General features: G+C 34.7%; 4 protein-coding genes and 1 long non-coding RNA gene across 7 annotated transcripts; 2 read left to right on the plus strand and 3 right to left on the minus strand.

The window, feature by feature from the left end:
- Positions 1 to 75: 75 nt before the first annotated feature.
- On the minus strand, positions 76 to 1578 carry LOC108218185 (uncharacterized). The gene is made up of 3 exons (XR_010291089.1): positions 1271 to 1578; positions 827 to 913; positions 76 to 719 (listed from the first exon to the last, which is right to left on the minus strand). It is a non-coding gene; the product is annotated as an uncharacterized LOC108218185 (long non-coding RNA).
- Positions 1579 to 2225: 647 nt separating this feature from the next.
- On the minus strand, positions 2226 to 2603 carry LOC135152292 (uncharacterized). Its single transcript, XM_064092168.1, has one exon. The coding sequence runs from the start codon at positions 2601 to 2603 to the stop codon at positions 2226 to 2228; it is 378 nt and encodes a 125-aa protein (XP_063948238.1).
- A 2356-nt stretch (positions 2604 to 4959) lies between these two features.
- On the plus strand, positions 4960 to 11892 carry LOC108217974 (uridine kinase-like protein 5). The gene is made up of 15 exons (XM_064092169.1): positions 4960 to 5068; positions 5155 to 5246; positions 7011 to 7080; positions 7211 to 7326; positions 7492 to 7588; positions 8229 to 8308; positions 8729 to 8923; positions 9060 to 9143; positions 9226 to 9286; positions 9716 to 9776; positions 10716 to 10809; positions 10877 to 10949; positions 11015 to 11097; positions 11202 to 11474; positions 11610 to 11892. The coding sequence occupies exons 1-14, from the start codon at positions 4960 to 4962 to the stop codon at positions 11379 to 11381; spliced, it is 1395 nt and encodes a 464-aa protein (XP_063948239.1). The 3' UTR covers positions 11382 to 11474; positions 11610 to 11892.
- A 967-nt stretch (positions 11893 to 12859) lies between these two features.
- On the minus strand, positions 12860 to 20599 carry LOC108215977 (SAGA-associated factor 29 homolog A). 3 transcript variants are annotated; one of them, XM_064092478.1, is made up of 9 exons: positions 20285 to 20599; positions 19369 to 19462; positions 19057 to 19133; positions 17931 to 18037; positions 17675 to 17760; positions 14844 to 14897; positions 13465 to 13615; positions 13328 to 13341; positions 12860 to 13249 (listed from the first exon to the last, which is right to left on the minus strand). In XM_064092478.1, the coding sequence occupies exons 1-9, from the start codon at positions 20406 to 20408 to the stop codon at positions 13147 to 13149; spliced, it is 810 nt and encodes a 269-aa protein (XP_063948548.1). In that variant the 5' UTR covers positions 20409 to 20599; the 3' UTR covers positions 12860 to 13146. The 3 variants fall into 3 exon arrangements, with proteins under 3 accessions (XP_063948548.1, XP_017244110.1, XP_063948549.1); XM_017388621.2 differs by having other exon boundaries at positions 17931 to 18040; positions 20285 to 20597; XM_064092479.1 differs by lacking the exon at positions 13328 to 13341 and having other exon boundaries at positions 13137 to 13294; positions 17931 to 18040; positions 20285 to 20597.
- Positions 20600 to 25843: 5244 nt separating this feature from the next.
- On the plus strand, positions 25844 to 27353 carry LOC108218943 (U-box domain-containing protein 3). Its single transcript, XM_017392128.2, has 2 exons — positions 25844 to 26371; positions 26502 to 27353. Exons 1-2 carry the CDS (start codon positions 26157 to 26159, stop codon positions 27268 to 27270), a joined length of 984 nt encoding a protein of 327 aa, XP_017247617.1. The 5' UTR covers positions 25844 to 26156; the 3' UTR covers positions 27271 to 27353.
- Positions 27354 to 27656: the final 303 nt, after the last annotated feature.

Genomic DNA, 27656 nt, shown 5'->3' on the forward strand with positions numbered 1-27656 from the left:
TGGATTTGTAGCACCCTTCGAGGTATTTATCAATATACAGATATACCTTGGAAAATATTGTGTGTTGGTTTAATATTTTCATATCCTCAGAAACCGACCCAATAAATATCCGGAACACGAAACCCATTACAGGACTGCAATTTATTTATCCGCAAGATTCGAAAGAATTTTAAATTGTAGTGAGTATCGTATTCAACCCCCCCCTTCTACGATACTTTGGACCTAACAGTTTACCAACCACCACATGTATTGGTTTGCAGAAAGGTAGATGAGATATGAAACAATGATGTAAGAAAGTTAGCAACAGCTACACACAAGAGAACAAGTTGAGGAAAAAGGGAAAAAATTACACTGTGTGATCCTGCGTATATGTATACATAAGGTCTTAAGAATGCACAAATGAGGCCAGCATCAAAGAAAATAATGAACTATTCCCAGTTTAGAATAAGCAACTTGATACTTGATGAATTCTTTTACCAAATGCACTACATCTATCAAATGTGATGATGCCTAGTTATAGTAATATTTAATTTCTGGTGAAAAGGATATGAAAAAAGAGAATACATCACTAAATATAATGCAAATTAAATCTTGCAAAAGTAATGGGATTTTTGAACCATACCAATTTGCAGGAACAAATTGTTATTAGGCTTCCACCATTTATTGACTTCAGTCTAAAGCAATTTGCGATCCAGAAATTAGCATCAATGAATGTAGAACTGAATAGGAAGGTGAAGACCATATAACAGATGTCTCTTTGACAATCATGAAGTATTAAAATTTAATAGTGCAGACTGAGATGAGAAGACAGGGCAAAAATGTATACCTAACAAAAGCCGAAAGTTGGCACTGTATCACATCCCTTCTCCATAGCTATGCGAACAAATCCCCGTCTTGACTTGAGAAAAGCAACCTTCAATTGAAAAAAAAAATCGAGTTTCACTGTAAAGAAAAACTATGCCTGCCACGTTGTTTCGAGGAACCGTCCATTGTGAAAAAGGTGCCCCATAAACCCAATTAATATACAAACAAAAAATGAATCTCTTTCTCTAAAACCCAAACCATGACAAAAACCCAACAAAGGAGAGGCAACCCCGAGTTGGGGGTTTATCAAACCCCTTGAGAAATTGATAAACGCTGGACCTAAATATATCTTGACTCCTTCACCCACTCAAACTCAAGATTTGTAATCAAACAAACAATATATTCCTGTTTGTCTCTGATTCAATTCAATTAGCAGTGTGTATATCGATTATCTGAGAAACCATACCTAGTTCCCGGCGAGTAGCATTCCGCAGTCGCTTCAGCGTCCCGCGCTCCTCCGTAACTTCTTGTTCAGGCACAGCTTCGGTTTGCTACGCTTTTTTGGGAAACCATCCAGTGAAAAGCCGTGTGTGCCGCGTACATCCAATTGATATACACAGAGATTCCCTTTTTCCTAGAACCCAATCTAGGAGAGGCAAATCAATACAAAACACAATCGCAGTAAGAAATCTATAACTCAAGCTATAACCTAATAACGAGAGAATACTGGAGCCAAATTAAAGAGAAAACAAACGATAAACATAAAAAAAAAACTGGCAGAGCACAGCAAGAAACCGAAAGTATTCAGTATAACACGCCGAGGGCATTATAGAAAATCTGTGTAAACTAAGGGTATATATGTAATTTCACGGGCATTTTTTTGGCTCTTTTTGCCCCTAGTCCCCTTTTAATATATAGAAGTAGATTACCGGCTCACTAATAGAACTGCACATACATCCGTGTTTGGTTCTAATATATAAGTGTTCGTCGAATTTATTTTGGGCATGTACTTGTGAAAAAAACTGAGAATTGCTTGTAAAAAGATAACCCAAACAATTAAATATAGTTTATTAGGTTAATTTAGGTTTTTCCGAATATTAAAGACGGATTTTGATCATGTTAAAAATCTAGAAATTTGTTTAACTCTAACCGTTCTTGGTCTCTTTCAAGTGTATCTTCTTTTTTTTATTTTTTTCTGTCAAAAAAAAAGATGTATCTTTTTTTTTTCTTTTTTTATATTTCACTTTTTTCATTATATCATATTTTCTTTAAGAAGAATTTATCAATTATCATGGTCCAGTAAAATTTATTTATCAGTCCGTCACTAATCCAGCTTCTGTATTTATGCAATCTACATCAATCATTCCTGCTCTCCAGGCGATTCAATTACAGACTTGATACACTTAAGACATGTCCCCTGACTAGGGTCTAGGGAGGCAGTATTTAGAAGACAAGTGATCCTGAAGATAGAAATGAGCCTTGTCAATATATTTCAAAGAGGGAGGAGAGACCTGCATGAACAAATAGTTCCCTCCAAAAATATCACCGAAGTTGGACTGTACTTCCTTCAATCTTCTCACAAATTTAGACCATGAAGCCGCAACAAATTTATCTTTCTTCCTCTTCAACAGTTTCTTCAAGCTTGGAATCTTGATCCTAAGTTTCTTCCGAATGTGAACCTTTCTGTAATTCCTCGACCACCTACTTTCGTGTAGCTTCTCAGAGTCGATCCCGGTGTCACCGATATCATCAAACCATTCGTCGGTTTGTAGTCTTTGGTAGGAGCTCTTGGAGGCCATCTTGAGTAAAGAAGATTATTTGATGATATAGGGGTGGTAAAGAGAACAAGAATGTGAAGTGAGAATTGAGAAGTGAAGCTAAATGGATTTGTAAATTTATACAAGTGGCCTGGACACATTTAAGAAAAGCAGTTGAGATGATAAATGAAAGAAGCAGAGTGATCTCTTTTGCTGGTGCGATTGTTGATTAAGTTGGATGATCCATGAAAGCAATTGTGAAGTTTTGCTTTTGTTAGTTCAACTACTCAAAGGAAATGAACTTGATAAAGAAGTGACTACACACGGGAAATGAGTGTTGACATGCATCATCTGTACCCTTTTTCGATTGCTGCCTCTGTTTTTATAGGAGTAAAGTTTCAAATTCCGGGGGGAATGGCTAATTTTAAGAGGTTCATGTGTATTTTTCAACTAAAATTTGAAAAAAAAGTTTTAAATTTTTGAGATACCTAATTTTTTTATTTCTTATACTCTTTGAGATAATAAGGAAACGAGAATACTCTTGTGTATACCTTTTATTAGTGATAAATTTTATTAATAAAGGAACATGTTTTTCATAGAATTATCAAATTTGATTTTACAATTATCTAAATATATTGTACAAATTAATGACATTTTTGTAATTATTTGATATAATTTTTCAATGTACAAAAATATTCTATGCGCTTAAAAAATCTTTATACTCCGTGCTTAGGAGAATTTATCCCATAATATAGCATTAATCTCATAATATTATTATTTTTAAAATATAGTTCATCAATTTTTTTATTAATGAAACTAAAATACAGTTGATACTTGATCATTCAACGTACTGTTTTATTTTATTTAAATAAATCATCTTAGAGCATCTACAACCCATCAAAACCCTTAGTTAAAATTCATTAAATCATACCATAAATAAAAATTGTAGATAATGCGTGAAATTTGCTCCACTCCAGTTACACATAACCTTTGTCTAAAAATATAGACAACCAATTGATGTTGGCTATATTTGGCCAACCACTACCATCTGTAGCAAAATTTCATATCATTTATTACCATATGATAATATACATTCTATTTATAACAACTTGAAAGAATGATAACTCATTATTTCTGAAATATAGCCAACCAATATATCCAGTATTATCAAAGCAAAATGGCTTATAGCTTCAACAAATTTTACATAATGTCTTACAGGTCCAATTTAGCCAACACCTCACAATCCTTAGCCAAAATTCATTAAATCATACCATAAATAAAAATTATATATAATGTGTGAAATTTGCTCCACTCCAACCACACATAACCCTTATCTAAAAATATAGCCAACCATTTGATGTTGACTATATTTGGTCATACACTATAGACTTGTAGCAATATCTGTAGCAAAATTTCGTATCATTTATTACTATATGATAATATACATTCTACTTATAACAATAACTTACTATTTCTGAAATATAACCAACCAATATAGCATTTACCATCCAACCGAAACTTCCCCGTTGAGAAGCCCGGATATACTTATACAAATGGTGAAAACAGTTGTGTTTTGGAAAATCCAGGCCGGGCCTAACAGCAAAGCCCGTGTGTGCATAGACACGAAGACACGACACGAAAATTTAATGTTTGTATTTGCATTTTGAGTACACGACAGGAAAAGATACACGACACGAAGTACACGACTGAGATGTCATGTCGGTTTTGTGTTTACCCTTCGGGTACATGACACGACACGAGGTACACGAAATAAATATAATTTAATAGTTAAATATTAATATTTAATTATAAATATGTATATTTATAATAAATATATGTATATTTTCTTTTAAAATAATACATAGTTTATAATATTGTAAGTGTAAATGATTTAAATATATATATTTCATACTATTTTGTAAATTTTTTGCCTAGAAATCTAATATTTACATTAATTCAGATATTTATTTATATTTATATTTATATTTAAATTCGATTTTACACGAAACACAAGACGAGAACGACACGAAAACGGAGGTACACGACACGAAAATACACGAATACTAAACGGGTCGATTTTGTGTTTGGCCTTTGAGTACACGACACGAAAGTATATATATATTCAAGTTAAGCACGACAAATGCGCTTGCTTTTCCCGCTATTTTAGCTTTTCTTCCAGATATCAAATTCACCATCTCTGATGAAACATCTAACACCAATACAATGAAAACTCCACTCATAATTACTTACACATAACTACACTATGTGAAATCCTCCATCTACACAATTCGTCATTGATTTAAATTTTGAACATTAGTCTCTCTAACAAAGGTAATGATTCGTTTTTTAATCTCAAACTAATTTTTTTGTTCATCATAACATTTTTTGTTTTATACAGATGATAAATCCCGAAAGCGAGGTAGGATCGGATAATGCAGCTTCGGATGATCGTCAATCAAAGAGTATTCTGACACAAGAGGTCTCCACTAAGCAACCTTTTATTATTGGTATGTAGATTTAATTTAATGTCACATTTTCACTGTTTATTATTAAAATTTTCATCTATTGATTCATTGCTGTATGTATACCTAAGGTGTTGCTGGAGGAACTGCCTCGGGTAAAACAACTGTTTGTAATGTGATTATCTCGCAGCTTCGTGATCAACGGGTTGTTCTTCTCAATCAAGTAATTACCTCATGTCTTTTTCTTTATATAACTACTTCCGTTTCTTATTTTTTCTTATATACAATTTCGGTTGTGAGTAAACAAACAACTGCAATTTTAGGGGGTGTTTGGATGGTAGATGAGAATTGGAATCGGGAATGGGAATGTGGGGTATGGAAATGAAGGGTATAGGAATGAGTATCCCAAGAAGTGTGGAAGGAATGATTTACCCATCAAGTGGGAATGAGGTTCCCATTCCATATCACAAAATTGCTAATCCAAACACCAACATACGGGTTTGATGTTCTAATCCTTGTTAACCGGGCTCGCTAAGCATGAATCAAACAACCCTTTTAATTTTAAGTTTTTAGATAAACTGTATTGCAACTCTGCATATACCAGAAAAGTTTGTAGAAAACTGTATGCAGCTACTCTGCATATACAAGATTATCTGAATTGTGGCTGCTGGCCAATGCTCCAGCTTTAGCCGACCTTCAAAATCTAATGTTTTTTTTGTTCTTGCCGGATTTTCACAATTTAGCTTGTTCCTTTTTTGCTAAACTAGTTAATTTTTTCTGATCTTCCTCGCTCTTTAAAGTATATTAAGCCTGGGGTTCTTTGAATCCTGGCTGTGCTAGTACAAAGTTGATGGTTCCTGTATATTGTAAGACCATGTTATGTGTCCTTGCCTGAAACCACCTTACAAGGATATTGACATACATTAATTTTGGAACCTCTAATACTTTCATCCTCCATTGTCGCACTAATGACAAAGAGTTACACCCAGGGTCTTTGGCATCTTTTAATTTTACTGTTATTACCGGGAGCATAACTGGAAGCAAGAATGTTATAAATATATTTTAAATGATAGATATATTGTAGGATGATCTAGGACACTAGAAGAGATGAGGTTGAACAATATGAATAGGATGTGATTATGTGATCTGTCAAGGATTAAATCTGAGATATGTGTGAGAATAATGAGCTGTCGTTTGTTAAATGAAAGGATAGCAATTTTGTTCTTTGGTGGAATAGAAAAAAGGGTGTGCATGTATGTTACATCGATATCTTACCACCCCCCATTTCATTCCTTCCAAATGAATACAATGTTAGGGTGGTTTAGCATTTAAAAAAATTGAATGAGATATAGGGCCATTTGGTTGACATATACCCATTAAGATTGTTTTTCATTTACAAAATTTAAATGAGATATTAGGCCATTTTGGTTGACATATAAGCATAATATTTAAAGTTTATTCAAATTATGCAAATGATTGCTACAAGTCTCTAATTTCTTTGCAAGAGTTTTCTCATTCTATTCCCATATTTCACTTTGCCATCTTTCAACAATTCACTGTGTCTTCTACATTTTGTCTTCTATTATCACTATCTTTCCCTTCTATCACAACCATCACTCACAACCTCCACTCTGTAAAAGAAGACACTCTTTTATAAAATAAGATATGGAGGAAAGGGAAGATGAGGAGCTATAGACTTCTAGAGTAGAACAAAATGAATATTTGGATTTGATACAGAGGCAGTTATAGATAAAACTTTAATCTGTTAAAGTTGCACAATAGAGAATTTAAATATGCCTCTCCAATTAATCATGTTAAATTCCAATTGCATTCCTTGCTAAAAATTTATAAGTATTAGACTATCATTATATACTCATATCTTGGCATGTAACATTGTTTCCTTTACTTGGCTCTCATGTTCCCATATCTATAACATTGCACTTATCTGCAGTTCTTGATGTAAGTCGATCTTAATATGATTGTTCAGGACTCATTTTATCACCCACTGACTGATGAACAAATGAAGAAAGTACATGAGTACAACTTTGATCATCCAGGTAGCTATATTCAGAATCTGATGTTTATAGGACCGATCTGCATTCAGATATCATCTATTGTGCTTAAGGTTGATGAGGCATTTTGTACATCCTCATTGTACATCCTTTATACTGCATCTTCTCGTTTCAGATGCCTTTGATGTGGAGCTCCTACTCTCTTGTACTGAAACATTAAAGAGTGGAAAGGCAGTTAGCATCCCAAATTATGATTACAAGAGGCATAAGAACGTTGAACCATCACGGATGGTACTAGCTTGCATTCATCAAGCTCATTACAAAGTCCACTTAAAGTTTATTTTTGACACATAATGTCACCATAAAGCTGGATTCTTTTAAGATAAAATAGCCACTTTGTCTATTTTGTGCATATTATAAATCATTATTGTGGGTCAATATATAATAAAAATGCAGGTTAACCCCTCCGATGTCATCATTATAGAAGGCATTTTGGTTCTTCATGATCACCGTGTACGTGACCTCATGAGCATGAAAATATTCGTTGATACAGGTTCTTTCTGATGTCTATGATTCCTTAACATTATTCGAATTTATGTTTCTCTACTTGTTCCTAATAATATGAAAAAAATACAATCGCCAAGTAGGTAATGTTTTAAAATGCATATAGGGAGAACTCCATGTGACCAAATATATTAATCTAGCATATTTTGATGGACTTAAAACTTAACATTTACCTTCTGTTTCTGGCAACACCAAGCATAAACAGAGGAATATGAACTTTTAGTATACCCCAAGTTAACAAACTATGTGCTTATTTTATTAATGTGTCCAGTATATCTTTCTTAATATATCTGGTCCATTTTATATACAACAACAAATAATGCAAGAGATCCTGCTCATAATTGCGTAGAATCAGGAAATTTTGCAAACACCAAGGAAGCTAAAAACTTTAATTCTTAAAAAATCCGAAACCAAGGTTGACTGATTAGCAAGTTCTTTCAAACAGCAGTTGGAGTAAAAAAACCTTATGTTGAGTTTTTGAGGAGATGAAACATAAATTCCAATAAATATCTCCGTAATTTCATTTTCCAGTCACATAAACGAAGATGTTAAAATAGTTTTATTTCTTGATGAATTAATTTATGCTGATATATCAATTGTTACCATGTGGTCACAACTAAGATCTGCAGATTCTGATTTGCGCCTTGCAAGAAGAATTCAGCGAGACACTGTCAATAGGGAGAGAGATATTCAGTATGTACTTGATCAAGTAAGTACTGTAGAACTCAAAATTTTCTGCATCAATACCATGCAAGGACGAGTTTGTCATTTCCTTCTGTTGTAAATGTAACCGGTTATATGTATAAGATAGGTAGCACATGAACACATCACCCACCTTATGCTTTTAAATGCTTCTAGTCAAATGCATTTTAGTTTCAGCAAAAAATATACCGTACAAAACATCCTACTATTCAGATAATAAGCTCGTTATGTTGTTAGGGACCGGAAGATACTATTTTGACGTGACCTAATTATAATTGTTCATTTCAGTTACCCCCAAATATCATGCACAGAAGTGGATATACCAATTAATCTCATATAGTTATGTAAAACTTAGCAACTGCCAGTTTGTCTTTTATGTATTCAGTCTCTGGAAAACTATAACCACCCAATGCTATTTGATATGCAGTACGCTAAATTTGTAAAGCCTAGTTTCGAAGAATTTATACTTCCATCAAAGAAATATGCAGATATCATCATTCCTCGGGGAGCAGATAATGATGTTGCAATCGACCTGATAGTACAACATATTTTTACTAAGCTTGGACAACACAATCTATGTCAAATTTATACAAATCTTTTCGTCATACAGTCAACAAATCAGGTACTTATCAGCTTCATAATTTTCCATCTGAAGTAGGTTCATACTAGGCCTCTATTTGCAATAGGGATACTTCTAAATTCTAATGTGTTCTAAAAGTAAATTGAATCAAACCTAATATATCTTTGCTTTTTATCAGATACGAGGGATGCACACACTCGTCCGTGATGTTAGAACAACAAATCATGACTTCGTCTTCTATGCAGATCGGCTGATTCGCTTGGTATTTAATCTCATTTGCATTACTTTCAGAAGTTGACAGCCTTTTTTATATGATATGGCATAAATAAGATTTGATTTTATAGGTTGTCGAGCATGGTCTAGGCCACCTACCATTTACTGAAAAGCAGATTAAAACTCCTACTGGTATGTCTTCAAGTATGACTTGCTTCATGTTTCAACAGTATTATGCAATGTGAATCTCTTATTACCTTCTAATCTAACATTTACTTAAAGGTATCAGTTAATCTCGAGGTCAAAATTAAACAACAAAAAATGCAGATATCTATCATTTAAGCCTTCAGATGGTTATTTTTGAGAAGAAAAACTTTTGTAAAATATTAAGAGGCATTAATATGGCAGAAAGGAAGAAACCATTTACAGTACCTGTGGTCATGGATCAATAATTTAGGAAGAAAGAACTGCTGGCTCCTCAGAATCTGTCTTGCCAATAGCTTCTTGCAATTTACTTTTAATATATAAATATGATTGCATTTGTAATGTGGATCACCATATATTGTGTTAAGCTACTCCCGCACTGGTTAGCTGAATCTTTGGTTGGCTGACTCACTGCAGGATCAATATATACCGGAGTTGTTTTCAATAAAAGGCTGTGTGGAGTCTCAGTTGTCAGAAGGTATAAGTTCTCATAGCTGTTTTCGCAGATACTTCTGGCTTGAATATAGCAAAAACAGTAGCAGTAAAAGCAGAAGTATTATGCAGTAAAGGCCAACTGTTAGATTAGTATTATGAATGAGTTAAATGGCTATATGGTCAATGAACTCCGAGAGTCAGCTAACTAGCAAGTAGGTCATCAAACTGAAAAACGTAGATGTAGTTGACTAAACGAGAGATAATATACTGAAATGTGATCGAATTCAATGAGACTTTCACAACCATTTAATGCCTTTGACTTTTAACAGAACTCATTCAAAACATGCCAGGTTAGCTCACAACTGAGTCGCCACGCAAGGAACGATATAGGATCTGACTATAATAAGATTTATATTTCTATGTAAGACTCACAAACAAAAATTATATTAAGAGAAAGTGGATTACGATGATGAAGGTACTTAATGAAGAAAAAGCGTGATTGATGAATATGTTAGAGAGGATCTGAAGTAGACCAAGATATCTGGTCTGGTCATGAAGATTTATAGGGAATTTGTTTTTTAATAATTGATATTTACTGAGGGTTGGATCAGGTTCATAGGATAATTTTTGATCTGGCCGATTGAATTCAAGAGTCATCATTACACATCAAAATTCCGTCAATCTCTTTCTAATGGTAAAAACCTAATTAAAAATTGGAGGTGGTTTAATGAGTTGATTGCAAGTTGTTTCAGTTTGACAGCCTACCTGAAAATGAGGTCAGAGTACAGTGTCCAAATAGCCATTTAACCCTGTTACAAAACAAAGGTAATCTTAAGTAACAAACATGTCAATTTAAGTACAGAGGGTTGAGTTTTTGTTATTCAAAGAGAATGTGGAAGACAAAAAGATGAGTGTGTCCATTAAAAGTAATTGCATTGCATTTTGTTCATATTGTGGCTCATCTCAGTTTTTGTGGTGCCAGTGGTGAAAGTATGGAGAATGCCTTAAGAGCATGTTGCAAGGGGATTAAAATTGGAAAAATCCTCATCCATGGTGCAGGCACCAATGGCAGACAGGTCAGTGATTATACATTCTCTCTATCGTTGCATTGAAGGATTTCTGATTTCTAAATTACTGCTACAGTTGATCTATGAGAAGCTTCCAGCAGATATTTCTAGCCGCCAAGTGCTACTACTTGATCCAGTTCTTGCTTCAGGTTTGATACTTATGGACCTATAATGACTCTTTTAACTCCATGTTGTACTGATTGCGCATCAACAGGAAACTCTGCTGTCAAAGCAATTTCTCTACTACTCACTAAAGGTGTACCAGAATCTAATATCATTTTCCTTAACCTAATAGCAGTAAGTCTTATTTCTGTTTACTTTTAAGTTTGTGTGAGATTAGTTTATTGACTTGTCAAGAGCTTCTTGCTCTCCCGTGTTGAAAACTTTTGCTAATGGTGCAGGCCCCTGAAGGAGTACATACCGTTTGCAAGAAATTCCCAAGGCTAAAGATTGTGACATCAGAAATTGATTCATCACTAAATGAAGATTCAAGTGTAATCCCAGGCATGGGAGAATTTGGAGATCGCTACTTTGGAACTGATAATGATCCCGGTTCTCTTTTACGCCAAAGTAGCAGATAACTGCAAAACAAAAAAAATGCACAATGAACCCTTCCAGAAAATGTTTATACATATGTTCTTGGTTATAGGTCCAAGAGTTATATCTGTTACCTGGTGAGAATTTCTTGTTTAGTACACATTCATATATTGGCTCGCTCATAAAAAATATACGGGATAATGCAACTTTCAAACTCTACTATGAATGATGTGGATATGATTTAAGTTCTTGGTTTGTTTTTCTTTTTGAAGGCAAGCTGTTGTTGCTGCTTGTGGTGTTCCTGTGATCTATGGAGGACGGAAGTCTTGTCAAAGAAATTTGCAGAGAAATCCCAGATTCCGGATTCAGTTAGCAAGTTTAAATGAGTGTCTGTAGAACAAAAATAAAGCTTTTGAGGTTGGGAGTTGAGCGTAGTAGTAAAGGCACTCCTCCACCCGTGACTGGGTTCAGATTCTCACTATACTGATTCCCCTGTACTAACAAAAGTATGTAACTTATCATAAGAATAATAAAACAAGTAAGCTTTCTGTTTCACATCATAGTGCTCCTGCCTTTAATGGCCATACAACAGAATTTTGGTTTAGTAATGCTTTATGCATTTGAGAGATCAGTGTTTCAGGTTTTTTAACATCCTCCATCAATAATCAAGAAAAGAAGAGAATCAGCGGAACCACAGAAACGGCAGGTTGCAAGAAAAGAACTGAGCACTTTGATTGATCAAACGAAACAACTATCTAGCATTTCACAATTATACCATTAGCCATTAGGTGTGTCCATCAACAGGGGCATAGCCACTGTATTGGCACTTGGGTCATCTGACACCACTGCATTTTTCAAAATAACGTTTTTATACGTATATTTTTGTTTGGAAAAATATTATAGTTAATATTGACACCAGTGGATGAGATTTTTTTGTATGTATTTGGGATGCTTTAAATTATTGATGGAGCTCTTCACACTCCCAATCTTGGATTGTCTGATCATAACCCCGTTTCATTCGGCTTGGGTTTCCTCAGCAGCGTAGGTTTTAAGATTTTCAAGTGCAAGATAGTCCAAGTAAATTGCATAAATTTTAGGAAAGGATGACTATCCCTGCTACATCTGATCAACTTGCTTCAAGAAGGAATTTAAAAGGAAATGTAATATCCAGAGTGAACTTTTATTTCCAGAGCTGAAAAGTATGAAAAAACGAAATTACCTCTCACATTGTTTTTTTCTTTTGATGTTATTGTGTATGCACCGGGTCAATTTTGTCTTTTCATGCTATGTTTGCTCTGGAAATTAAAAGTTTGCTCTGGATATAGCATTTCTCTTTTTGTAAAGAGATTCTGGGTAAATGTAGTCTCCTAAAGAGAATCTGGGTAAATGTAGCAATGTGCAAGTGATGACGGAGGATATTCATCACCTAGTTTGAGTCTGAACAAGCAGATGGGTTCCCTACTCCGTTCACATCAACTGATATTCATCGTGCAATCAAAAAGATGGGTAAAAACTAAAATAGTTGATGCAAAAATGTAACATCATAATAACCGTATCTTCCAAAATCCAGATTCAAACTTCAATCAACAACTCCCACAAGAAATGAACGGTTGGGTTTTTAAAAGTTGCTGCGTCACAAACAACCCTAGAAAGTAGAAACCATTCTAAATAATGTTAAGTCAATTAAAGTTACTGCACAGCTCAGGTCCTGTTACACTCAAGTAAACAGGATAGATACAGACTACAACCCGACAACACAATTTTTACCTACAGTACTGTATAAATAGATGCTCTTCAACAATATTACATTCACTGGCCATGTCCTTCAGGAAGAGCAACTACTTTGTAGAACGGTACAGATCTCTGAGGCAAAGATCCATCTTCTTCGTCATCATCAAATTCCAAAATATAACTAAAAAACGAAGTAGGTATTAATAGATTTACCCATGCGCTGTAACTGTACAACAAGAACAAGAGAAAAGTGACTTACTCATCAATCTTCCTCTGCCAAGTTGTACCAGGGTAAGATATCACCAAGCATCCCAAGTGAATGTAACATTGATTTAATTATCATCGTGAAGGTAATTCAAATATTACACACAGACTAAAGCATTTAGATAAACTTACTTTTCGAGATTGGACAACCGTCGCTTTGTACAATGCAGTTGTTCCCGGGTAGACTGCCAAAACATGTCTTCCAAGAGGAAATTCTTGAGCACTCGATGGATCATTTCGCTTGGGGAAAGGAATAATATGTGACATCGGCAACTTGTACTTTCTGAAAATTGCATCATCATATTATATATGAACATTTATGGTAATAAACAATGATCAAACACAAGCATAAGAACCTAAATTTGATTGCCTATATTCACTGAGAAAATACTGGCATATAACATAATGTAAGTAACCACCAAAAGAAATTGACCAACATCAATTTCTTTTTTTGTTCAAGTGAAATTGACCGAATTTAGAAACTGATTTATTTCACACATAAAATTTAAGATACCAAAAGGAATCAGCGATAGTAAAACTTAAACTAAGCAGTAACAGAAGTCTGCATTCTTAATTAATTGTCCAAGTGGAGTTTATCATTATCTTATAAGAGCAGAGGAATAAATTTTTTTTAGATAGGAAGGAAATATGAAAAAAATATTTAACTCAATAGTTAGCCACATTTTTCAATGGCACACTGATACTAATAAAATGAGTTGTAAATGTGTAGTTTCACGAAAGTTTAAACACTATACATTTTGGGATCTGTTCATTTGAGTACTGAAAGTGAAGGCCCTGAACCTTATAGGTGAACTATCAAACACATATATTAGCGGGACCACTGCATGTCTAAATTATCCAAAGAAACTGATATAGCAATTCTTCTAGTTCATTTATCAAAAAGAAAAAGTCCTTTAGTTCAGTAAAAATTTATAGCAACATCAAAAAATTTCTTGTCACTTTGTTGTACATAATATAATAGGAGTGAAATTTTTTTGTAAGTATACATCAGTGATCAGTGTACTTTAACAGTTTTTGACCACAGATGCACAACTTCGATGAGTTGCATCTGAGATCATAAACCCATAATTAATTAGTAGAAAAACACTTTAAATGAACATGTTAAAAAACACTAGTAATTTTGTAGTTGATCATCGAGCTTGAAGAGTATGTAAATGCTACTCTTCGAAATTTGAAATGCAAGTCACACTTGGCGACAGACTTGGTCACATGCCGGATACAGATTAGGAATAACACGCACAAGAACTACTCATGAAATATAAACTCTACTATATATTGCATGCAGAAAACACCACAAAAATCTCCAGTACAGAAGTCGTATATTTTTGTTGTCTTTTATTGTATAATCTAAATTAAGAAGATGATTTACACAAAAAATTAAGGATGTACCAACTAGACTAGTAAATGAAGTATGCAAGACGCGCAACAATAATAACATTAAGGAAACTTGATGCCTTTACAAAGCAAGAAAATAAGGTTTCAAAAGATACCTCTGGCCACTGCTGTCTTCATCATCACCCGGTTCTTCATCAAGTACTTCAAATCTAAGGGGTAAAAGGACAAGTTAATAAAGACTATGCAACTTTGATTTGCAACTTACCACTAAATTCAAATCACTTCTCACATAATAGTGTAACAGGGTTATTTGATTTGTGGTTGTCCCATACCCGCAACAGGGTCATTTGATTTGATTAGTGTAAAAAGCTGACGGTTCAAATTCCAGCAAATACAAGATTTATATATAACATTATGTTCTTTTACTCATATGTTATATGATGGAAAAGACCAAGGTCCGATACTTGACAAACACAACATTTACCAGCAGTTAAATTATACATACATACATACATACATACATACATATATATATATATATACATATATATATATATATTAAGAAAGGAGATCAACGATTTGATTAATAAAAATTACAAAAGAAAAATATAGATATTGTATTCTTTATCAACAAGAGAAAATAATTAGACCCCAATATTAGAATTACATAAATATAAATGCAAAAAATAAAAAAAAATTAAAAAATACACATTGTTCAAATAAATATTGGTAAATGATTTGAAAAGTACCTGTGCACTGTTCAATAAAGTGGACAGGTGAAAAAATACACAATAATGTTATGAACTATGCAAGCAATTCGAATATAATCTGTTCAAAAGAAGAGTATCTACAATGACATCAATTTATCTACGGACTTCTACCTACTTATTGGATGGAGAAAAAGATGCCTATCCTTACTCTTGCTACATAGCATCATCTTATGGCTACACATGTCAAAAGAAAGATAAGAAAAAGGTTTATACAGCTTTCAACAATTCTCATGATTGGCAGGATACTATATGTAAGAATCTCTATGCACTGAGAGAGATGATTATCAAGTATTAACACATAAGCATTATGTTCATTAAACGCTTCTCCTAACACCTTAAGGTTTTGGGACAGTTAGTAAATTAACATGGATTCAGGTCTCCGTGTATGTATATCCTTTCCCCCTAAGATGTCAAGGGGATTTAGGGGATATTTAACTTAGAGTTAAGGTTTCTGAACAAAATTTTATATTGCTTAAAAAATTATCTACAAGAAATCTGTAACAGAATTGTTGCTATCTGAGTGGATATGGAAAGTTAAATGGGACTACTGGAGACTGAAATATCTACTGGAAAATCAAACTTTAAAAGTTATTGCCTCGTCTTTATCCTTCTTAATCTGCAGATTCATGAGCAGAAAGGGATTCTTATGATGATAACTGGCCCTTGGTCTGTTGAGTGCTAACATACTTTTTTTGCGTAAATATTGTACAAAGGCCAGCCAAGCTATCACAGTCGGAAGAACTTTCATGAAACAGATCAATGTCATTGATGGGTAATGTGTTAACAAGGTCTGTTTAATAGTTCGGCGGCATGTATTTGCAGACTGAAGGGACCAAGTAGTCAAAGGGTCGGAAAAGGCAGTCTGCAGCAGGGCCAATATAGGTGTTTTAGAATTTTAGTTATATAGACACTTTGTAACTAAAAGTATTGACGTATGGTATCAACTGACTAAAAGAGAAAACTTCATATATTACGTGTAGGAACTTAATACAGGATAAAAGTAGGTATGGAATTATGCAGATTAAAAATTCGCTGATACTCCTGCCATATGACTTATGAGCATAGCAATATCGCATGTCTCCTTTGTTAATCATTACTGGACGGTGATAAAGCTTTCCTAGAAATGGCTCTCAAGACCTCGTCTTCAGGATCACAGCTCTTTAATGCAAGTAGATGAAATGATCCCTATATACCTAAAGTCTGAAATATTTAAGATCTCAACACCACAAATTTGATTGTTTTAGTATAGGAAGCCAAGCATTTGGCCTCGCAGGTCAATGCAGCTCCTTGATATTCCTCTTCTGGTCTGCACTCAATGACCTTGATTCCCTCCGAGATATAACATTGATTGTGGCGGACCTTGTCAAATAAATGTGGGAGAAGCTAAAAGAGTCCGTGAAATATAGAAGACTCTAGACATTTGTTGACATATAGAAGTACTTCCTCCAAAACCCTAACCCCATTTATAATGAACTGTAATTCTAAGGTGGAATATAGTAAGCATCAACTCTTTTTTTTCTGAAAATAAACTTTCTTTTTCAGAATAGTCACACATATATAGTTTAAGAATCAATTATCCAGATGATAGAACATAGTAATACAAACACAAATAACCATCGCCTTATGATAAAATTCCTACTATTCGCATACGAACAACGACGTAAGTTTCGAAATTCTTAATCTTTCTAAGCATCCCCAATACCATCTAACACAATATATTAGCCTCTATAGCATGAAAGAGAAGTAAAGATACATAAGATTTACCACCTACTCAGGTGAATCTAATTTGTTCCAAGAGAAAGACAAGTGACCAGCAGTACTAAATTGAATTTAAGGATGATATGTGATAAAACAAGTATGTGCAATACATAACTGAAGCTTTAGTCCTGATGAGCCAAAATTGTAATAGACTTTAAGCCATCTCCAAGAGGCAACAGAAAAGCTTATAAACACATTTATTGGCACCTTTATTCTTGAATATGATATAAATGTAATAAAATTTTGCAATTATGATTTCAAGCAACATATTCCATGCTATATAGTGGGTGTTTACCAGCTAAATCATGGCATGACCTACGGTAAAACAAGGTCTCCCCCTATTAGGCATTAGTTTGCACTTTGTGTATGATTGTGTACTTTGCAGGAAGAGCCAAGGGGGGAGTGGAAGTTTAAAGATCAAGAAAAATATTCAGTTCCATAGATGGAAGTAGACTTACTCTCTCGACTCCCTATCAAAATGAATTACTTTGACAATGAACCAGTCATCTTTATCTGCATCCTCTAGCCTGACCCTAGCTGCTACCTGAAACAATAAATCTAATTGCTTCAGACAAATAAAATTAGAATTTCGGCAAAAGACTATAATAACAGTCACCTTTTTGCAAAGTAATCAAACTTTTAGCAATAGTGAAACAGTAGATAGTGTAATACTTAGAGACACATCTGCACTAGATTACATAAGGTAAGGCATACCTGTTCACCCTTTAAACTTGCAAGGGCATCCAGGTGGTTCCGCATCGAAGGGGAAACTCTTGATATGTCTGAATCACTCTTCATTCTTTTCTTTTTTTGCTCGTTGCCTTCTGCAATAAATAGATACGAAAACTATCAAAATCCATTAATAATCAACAAACCTCTGCATTGAAATAACCATTTTACAGAGAATGCTTGCTCTATATTATAACAATCTAACAAATGGCACAAGTAGAATACATATTGACTGAACATCATTTCATCCAACAGTATTACCAATAATAATATAAGAACACAGCAGAATCTAAACTCTATAACAATATACAACAGCAACATAATCCGTATCCACTGATAAATCTTCAATGATAGCAGGTGTATAAACGGTAGGGCTGTACGCGGTTCGGTTTGGTGAGGTTAATGGGTTAAAACCGAACCTAACCGCAAGTGGCAGTTTCATAATATCTCCAACCACGACCACATTTGCGGTTGTGGTTAAGCGCAATAATTTCAACCACCTATTAGAATTATTTAATGAATTATCTACATTTATTATGAATCCAAGTAGCATATTTATTTAACACAAATAGTTTTCTTAAAAAGCTTAAGAATGTTTTCAGTAAAACCAAGAAGAGTAATACATCATGTAAATTAAATAATTGAAATATAATATGTTTCCAAACGGATAGATAAGAAAGCCAGAGACCGATAAGTTATGATTTTAATCACAAAATTCTCTTAACAATGCATTAGAGTATATTTCATTTATAAACAATTTATTGATGTATGCATATTTATAGAGTATAAATCCTCACATTCCTACTTATTGTTAAAACATATGCTATAATTGTATATTTTCCGGTTTCCGGTTGCGGTTTGATTTTAACGGCTTTTGAAAAATCATAAACGTAATCCAACTGTGAAAAAAATAACTGATCCACAACCATCTGTGTTTTCCGATTATCTGCAAAACTAGAAACTGTGGTCCGAGAGGTAGATGCAGTTGGGCAGATGATGTGTACACCATAAAGCTTGCATGTAGTAAGGTTAAATAAACATAACTGATGTACTAATAGTCCAGAAGCTAACATCCAATAAAAAATAACCTTGTAAAACTTATATCACCTACCTACTCTCCTTCGCTGTTGCCCTGGAGGTCCAGAGGGTAGCAGAGTATCCATCTGACTAATCAACTGAGTGGCAATACTGCATGGAAGTAATAGTTACTAAGGCATGATACATAAGGTCAGGAAAATCATAAAAGTAAGATGCCAGAAACTTTACACAAGTTTAGGTAATATCACATTTAACCCAGACAAAAGTTTACAGAAGCCCTGAAGAGCCCTGCCATGGAGCAATTTTATAAAATATTTTGGTAAAAGCAATTTTTGTAGTATAGAACAATAACAAAAGGAAATCTGCAGATGTAGAACATGCATACCTCACTTCATTTTCAGAAAGCTCTTTTGCTTGAGCGTACAACATCTTGAGCTTCGATAGTGAAGTATCACCGGGCTTCTCAACCACCTCAGGAGCTGCATCCACAATCCAAAAATCACAAGTCATGAAAAACCAATATAGAATAGCTAAGCTATAAAAGGGGTGTGCCACAAAAGCATGCAATTCAATAACATGTCATCGTGATCCATGCCAGGTGAACACACACAATTTCTTAGTTTATAAAAGTGTCTTCATATGAATGTTTAAAGAATCAACATCATTATAGAAAGCACCAATATTTAAGAAAGAGACGCCATGTTGTCAAAGTGGGCCCCTATCTCTTACAAGGATTTCTGGATTTGAGCCCATGTCTTTGTAATGCACAAGGGGGTAGACCTGCACCTCTAGACTATCCCCAAGTCATCATAGCATCATGATCATTTACTAGATAATGAGAGAATCACATTCACATAAATCTTTTGAAAACTAATACTTTGTCCACTACAACCTAATTAAAAAGCTCTAAATTTCTTAATTAGCCAGTTACCTCGCAAAATAAATGTGCAGATACAATTATAGATAAAGACGCAGAAAAATGGAATTGGGATAGCAGCAACAAGTACCTGGCCCCATAAAACCAAGCATCAAACAAGCACTTATTTACTAGGACACCATGCTTACTAAATTAGCTCTAATACAAGCTAAAGGGCTAATTTTTCAACCAAAGAACACAACTCAATCAACAAAACATCCAATTATTTCTTATGATCAACTAAACCCACCATTAAATACCCACATATCCACAAGAAAAACAAAAGCCCACATATAAAAATCCAAACTTTAGCACAAAGAAAGAGCCAAGAATTCAAATAAAAAATAAAAACGATGATAAGAGCAGAAGGGAAAAAAGAGCAAACTTGTTTGAAGCTTCTTGTGCATCTTATTGATCTCAATCAGTACATCCTCCTGCTCCTCCCTTATCCGATCTAGCTCCTTGGCATTGTCCATTATTCCGGTGACGTCAGCTGACGTCGACGACATTTCTCCAGAAATTATCCGAACTAGTTTAACGGGTAATTCCCAGACAAGAAAAGGGACATGTAAGTATGTATAGCTAGTCTATTTATCTTGAAATTAAGCTATGTTGTAATAGATACAGACATGTATATATTCAGAGGAGGACCGGAAGAGAAACAACAAGAGGATCGAATTTCTGTTCAATTCTCTTTTAGATATACGCCCTCTTCTAAAAATTCCTCATTTTTCTTTTCTAATTCTTCGCCAAATAATAATAATTATTATTATTACTATTATTATGATAACTAGTTTATTCTAGATAATCTAACTATTCGTTACCATTTTATAAATATTTTACAAAATTTTAATTCTTTTTTTATATAATTAATCGGAGTTATTTATTAATTAATTGTTTTTTTTGTATTTTTTATAATTTTTGGAATATATATTGCGAAGATAAGATTCGCAACTAATAACTAGTTGATGTAAATTTTTCTCTAAATAATTTGTATCAAAAATTGCAATTGAGGTTTACGCCATATTTTGAAATAAATATTTATAACTTGGATATGTTTAAAGAGTTCTTTTAATTTTTGTGATATTATTTATAATAAAATACACATATTTACACACACACACATATATATATATATATATATATATATATATAGATTTTTTGTAATCGATTTATTTATAATTTACAAAGAATATTTATATTTACTTTGAGGTTTTAGTTTCACCAAGCATATAATATATGATTTTAAAGTTTAGTGTCTCATTTATTTATTTTTAGTGATTTACAAATATTTTTATGGACAATTTGAGAAACTAAATTATTAGATGGTGTCATTAGCCGGAAACTCCATTTTTAGTTTTAGTTCAGCATCTTCCAAAGCTTCATCTGTTATAGACTGATAGTCCATCTGGACATAGTACACCTCCAGCAACTCCACTGCCTGTAAATTCCGAAGCAGCTCCCACGCCGCGAGCCACTCCCATGCTAATATGGCCAAACATATTCCTGAATAAAGATTGAGATAAAATTTCTGTGATAGATCAAGTACTTTAAAAGGCTAGAAAATTATACTAAAGCATGTTATACAAGCTGAGATGGACGATTTACTAGTTTGTTTTGTATGTGTTTAGAGGGCGTGGGTCAATTAAAACATCTGTATGGCATGTCCTAAGTACCAATAACCAGTATCCACATACTTTACTAGTTTAATGAACTATAGAAAATCTTTTTCAATTTTTTAACTATAAAATAGCTAAATTTCTATGTTTGGGGGGGGGGGCGGGGGCATCCCTTGAACGATATATTTACCTCCCAAGTTTAGAATTACGATTCATTAGCCTTACAGGTTTAGTGTGGTCATTTCCTATCAATGCTCACCACCCTTCTAATGGTAGTATTAGTAAGTTGGCAACTTCCTCCGTGGATTAATTTATAAACTCTTCTCCATCAAACCATCTTTGTCCAACTGCGCTATGCACCAGCACAGATGAATCTTCTGTTGCTAAATGCTACTGCATAGTGTATTTTCCCTACACATTACTCTTCTTAGAATTCCCCAATCTATCAACATAGGACACTAGGTGCAACACAAAATAACTATTCAAACTGGAGACCTCTTATTACTACTTTTTATTACTACGTCCAATAGTGCAATATTCCTTTGTTGATTAGATTTAAACCGATGTCATATTCCTACTTAAATGAATACAAAATAGTTATCTTATTTTCGTCTGTTTTCTTAGACAATTTTACACATGTTTCTGGTTTTCAAGTTCACGTGCTTGACAGCTTGAGACAATCCTATAAGCTTGATCCTATTAAAACATTTCAGATGACTCCAATCTGACGGGGACAAGAGAGACGGAAAATTATGTTGCACAAAACTTTGTCCTTTAAAAGATATACTAAAAATACCGTGAATTTGATTAAAAAGAACAAAATTGTGGCCTTGATGAGGGCATAGATGAGATGAAGAGGGGGAAGTAGACCAATATCCGTGGGGGTGTGTACAGTATACACCATGGCCCAAGTCATCCATAAAATTCTTGCTCAAGTCCTAACAATATCCAGACAGGAGTTATGATTATAAGGAATGAATTATACAAAAGTTTACATATTAAATTAGTGATATATAATTTACAGCGTACCATGTATACAAGACCCCTATAGACCGGTACAACTCAGTCCTGTAAACCGGCAACAATTCTAAGTTCTTTCTCCGCATTGAGGATAATGTTAGGTCTTGAATCACCTGTGAGACAACAATGTAACACAATATATATGATGTACATATTTTAGGAAAGAGTGAAACTCCATTGTGACAGTGAGGGAACCATAACTCGAAAGACCTGAGGCCTAAACTGTTTTCCACTGTTTTTAATCAAAAATTTATTAATTTCAAAATCCAGGAGTCTAGACTAGCCTCCTCAGGTTCCGTCACTGCACATAGATATACAACAAGTACATAGAAGTAGTGAATAGTGGAACCAGGTAAGAGCGCGAATCAAATTGGACGAGACCATGAGAGTTGGGAGGCAGGATACGTAGATGATCAGATGGCTAAAATCGAATGGAGGCCGTCTGATCCAAGTTATAATCGTTTCAGGTTATCTGACATGATTTCAATAGCTTTTTGTTGAATTATTATACTATAAGGTTCAGAAATAATTTGTTTACTCGTTCGAAAGGATATGATTCGGAATTAAATTTGTAAATTACCATCCTTAAATTATTTGTTGAGGCAAATGTTTTATGCCAGTTATGATCTTATTACAAACTCTGCAAGGCTTTAGATCAAGCCAATTAAGAGAAGTTTTTTTTTTGGACGGATCAAGAGTTGGTAAAACCAACTCAGGAACAAGAAACAGAATCACTTCTCAGCAGAGAGGACAATTGATAGGGGGGTCATACACCCAGTCGAGTGGCAGATTCTTCGAACAAGCTTGCTGAGCAACCCAGTGAGCAACACCATTGCAAGATCGAGGCACAAAAAGGATTATAATATGAAAAGCACCCACTATTGATCTAATATCTTCTATAAGAACCGCAGAATTTCATGGCGGTGCAGACTCAGTAGAACAGAAGCTGATCGCTTGCAATCCGATTCAATCATTAAAAAGATGATGATGCCTTGTAATTTAACAAGCTTCACGGATAGCAATTAGCTCAGATTATAAAGGAGATGTGGGTGAAACACAACAACCTCTGCCATCTACAAGCTTTCCATCAGAATTTCTACCTATAACCCCAATAGCCGCGGCGCCTCGTTTGAAAGCACCATCACAATTGAACTTCACCAAATTTAAAGGGGGAGGAATCCACTGCAGTGAAGAATTGTCAAAAAAGCTACGAGACTCCAGGCAAGATACTACTAACAAAGAAGAGTATTCTCATTGAGAAGAACTAGCCTTTAAAAAAGTGAAATTTATTTCCGTCAAATTTGTGTTCTTAAAATATTTTAAAAATAAGATTTTGTTAACCTTGTTGCTCATATAAAGCATTCTTCTCTACGACTATCGTAATAACCTCAACCGATTTTGTTATATGCTAAAAATTGCATCATAATTTTTCTTTATTTTGTTAATTACCCCACCCCCACCGATATTTCTTTTCCAAATTTCCAACCAAATATAACATTGCAGTATTTTCAGACTTGTTTTCAACCTAACTAGCCACTCCACTTTAGCACCGCCTAGTAATCATTGATTCAAACACACTCAACTAGATTGCTAGGTACAGAATAATTGAACTAAAATAACATGCGGGAGCAATCCAAAGATCATGTGCTCCTTACAACTTTAAAAAGTAGCAGCAGATTATTAAAACTGATATGTGCAATTACTTCAAACATAAAGTAAACTGATGACAAAGAAAAGAAATACCGAATTGTCACTTAACTTGGTCCCAACTCCCAACTACAGTAATAAGAGGTCCAAGGTTATTTTCAGCCGGAGTTGGCGGGGACGGAGCTAGGAACAGAGCTAGGATTTTAATCTACGAAAAGAAAAAATTCTATCAGCAAAACGACTTTGCTGTCATTAATTGGATTCGAACTTATGTTCTCACAGGGAAGGTCCACCTCCACACTCATGGGGCAAAACAAATTTTCTCTTAAAGAAGCAGGAGATTTATAGTCATATAATATGAAGGTTAGTGGGGTCAAGTACCGCTTGTCCACATACAGCCTCCGTCTCTAAGAGTGGGTGTAATAGGGGCGGATCTAGGAAGAGCCACGGAGGACACGTGTCTTCCCCTAATTTTTTCTTTTTACATTTTCTCACCAATCTAAATTTTGCAAAATCATAAAAGTGCCTTCAAAAAATTTAAAAATATATAGGTGCTTTCCAAAAATTTGCTTCATGCCCCCCTAACATTTGTGTGCTAGATCTGCCCCTGGCTGTAATAGAGACCAAAACCCACATTTTTCAACATTTTGAATATAAAAACGTATTTGAATGCGGATCAAATCAGGGATGGAGTTTGGCCGGTGCAGTTGGGTACTTGCCCCGAGCAAATCTATAGCCCTTATCAATTTGTATTAGAAATTATTTATCAAGTGATATGTTGCCCCCATGATTTGAGCATTGGCTTGTGGCTCTGGTAAAAAGAGTTCGTTTCCTGTCTACTGCAAATTTGTTTTTTTATAACTAAAACTCTATCCATGCCTGCTGTAAATTTGTTGTTCGAAATTTTTACCCCCCATCATAGTAAACCTGGCTCCGTCCCTGGTGCAAATGGAGTATGTCATAAAAGATAATTTCAGACAGTCGTAAGCGGCCAGGATAGAAGCAGAGATGTGGTATACCTTAGAAATATGAACGGATAATGGATGGCTAAGTTTAGTAAGTAAATATTTTTGGTTTGCTTACATTAACAAAAGCAACGAACTCTGACTTGGGGAGTTGCGTGATTGTGCGTGAAAGTGAGAAAGTGGCCACGAGCCGTAATATATCCATATATTTTACCCACTTTTCAAGAGGAACATCAGCCTTGGATCACACCAGCCCCCCACATTTTTCGTTCATCCGCAGAGCAACTTGTCAAGGATATTTTACATATCTTGTCTTAAATTATCTCAATCATTATTGGGACTCGTTAAACTCATCTTGTTAGAGCAAGTGCAAGAAGTATGAGTTAGAGCAAGTATCAGATAATTTGGACTCCAAAGCTCGCTCAAACAAATTTACTTTACATATTTAAATGAATCTAAGAGTCGCGCTCTAGGGCGCGTGAGAAGTCTGTTGTTCACTTGTTGAACGATACAACATTGAAAATGTGAAATATTTGCAAAGCAGTTGATTTTGCACTCAACTTCGTAAAAAGTACAGAACAACTGTTCTCATCGTTTTTATAAACTGTTCTCACTTGAATCACTATCATGAATCTAAATTCCAATTTCATTCCTTCAAAAAAAAAATATCAAAAATATATATGAAGCGAAAGAATCTCCCCATATGAGAAGCTAGGTTAGTAAAAGCTGAAGAAGATAACTTCCATGAAAGGAAAGTAAAAGATGAGAAATCCTCCTCAGGTATCTCCACTGAAGACAGTTAACAGAAAGCTACATAGGGAATAGTCAGTTTGCTTCTGATCCAAACAACTAACTACTCACTCTGCCTTGCATCCTTCATAAGCAATCCCAACTTATAAATATATTTTAAATCACACCCATAAATAGATATTGCTTAACATGCAGACTTAAGTTTTACATATTTTCTCCTTTTCTACTTCTCTGTCTCTCTCACATTTGCTTCTTCATGGAGGACTTTGTGGTGAATGCTCTGTTATCTGGTGACACCGAGGCACGAGTCCTGGCTGCCAGGGAGCTCAATAATCTTAAGAGTAAGAAGAAACATAAGTTAATTGAAAGAGGTATTATTGTTCCCTTGGTGTCGATGCTTTGCACACCAGATTATGATGCTGTTGAAGCTTCTCTCAATGCTTTGTTGAATATGGCCTTCGGCAGTGAAAGGTTTGTCTCCATACTTAATATGTCGTAGAATGATCCTGATCAAAGATTACAGATAGCGAATTTTGTAACCACTGTGTTTATTGTGATGAAATTTCCAGCTAAACAAATTTTCATTTTGATTTGTATACAGAAACAAGAACCTTATTGCAAAGGCGGGCGCTATACCAGTCATTATCAACCTCCTGCAGTGCGAAAGCCAGACATTGGTCGACCTTGCGATAGCTGCTCTTATGACCCTCTCTTCTTGCTCAGCAAACAAGCTGACAGTTGCAGGCTCCGGAGCTATTGAAATCTTAGTTGAAATCCTCAATTTTGATAGCACGGGTATTCAAGCGAAGCTTGATATAATTGTTACGCTCCACAATCTTTTAGCCAGCTGGGAGATTATTCCGTCAATTGCTTTGTCTAGCACTGTGGTTAAATTGCTTCAGTTGATCAGTGAATGGGAGAAATCGTCTGAATTGGTAGAAAAGGCGATCACGTTGCTGGAAAAGATTGTTTTATCATCTCAGATTGCATTGAGACAGACTGCTGGAACAAGCGGAGCAATCCAAGCACTGGTGGAAACAGTGGAAGATGGTTCCATGCAATGCAAAGAACACGCGGTGGGAATCTTGCTACTCATATGCCGAAGCTGCAGAGAGAAGTATAGAGGACTTATTCTTCGAGAAGGGGTCATGCCAGGGTTGCTTCAGCTGAGTGTGGATGGAACTAGGAGAGCCAAGGAAATGGCGGGGGCGCTGCTGCTGCTCTTGAGGGATTGTTCGGAGGGGAATACGAGAAAGAAGATATTAAAAAATGTGCTTATGGAGCAGGTAATGGGAGAGATAGACAGAGGAGAAAGAGGTGGTAAAGAACATAAGTTAGTAGCAGATTTAATTGCAAAACTTAGAAGATGAATCTCTCCAGACAAATAGACACTGTTTGTATAGAGCAGAAATTTCTCCTTTTATGCAGAAAAGATTTAACCTTTCAAGTTTCACCCCTACTAATTCCTATCATGATCAAGGGAGAGATACTTATCAAAATACTACAATTCAGAAAGAAAGGCCTAAACTACCACATTAAACAAGTATGTATAATTCGCTTTCAGGAGGAGTTGCATCTAAGGTGCTTTTAGAAGAGAGAAGTGCACTTCCATATACATGTTGAAGAATTTTTGAAAAATATGTATATCACAGATCATATCTCATTTCACCTTTAGAGTTTAGACATTTTAAAACAGAGTCCGAAACGGTACTTGATCATTTCCCGCTTCAATAATCAGCTGTAGGCTCTGGTACGA

Source organism: Daucus carota, chromosome 4, assembly GCF_001625215.2.
Source record: "Daucus carota subsp. sativus chromosome 4, DH1 v3.0, whole genome shotgun sequence".
NCBI classification, from domain to species: domain Eukaryota; kingdom Viridiplantae; phylum Streptophyta; class Magnoliopsida; order Apiales; family Apiaceae; genus Daucus; species Daucus carota.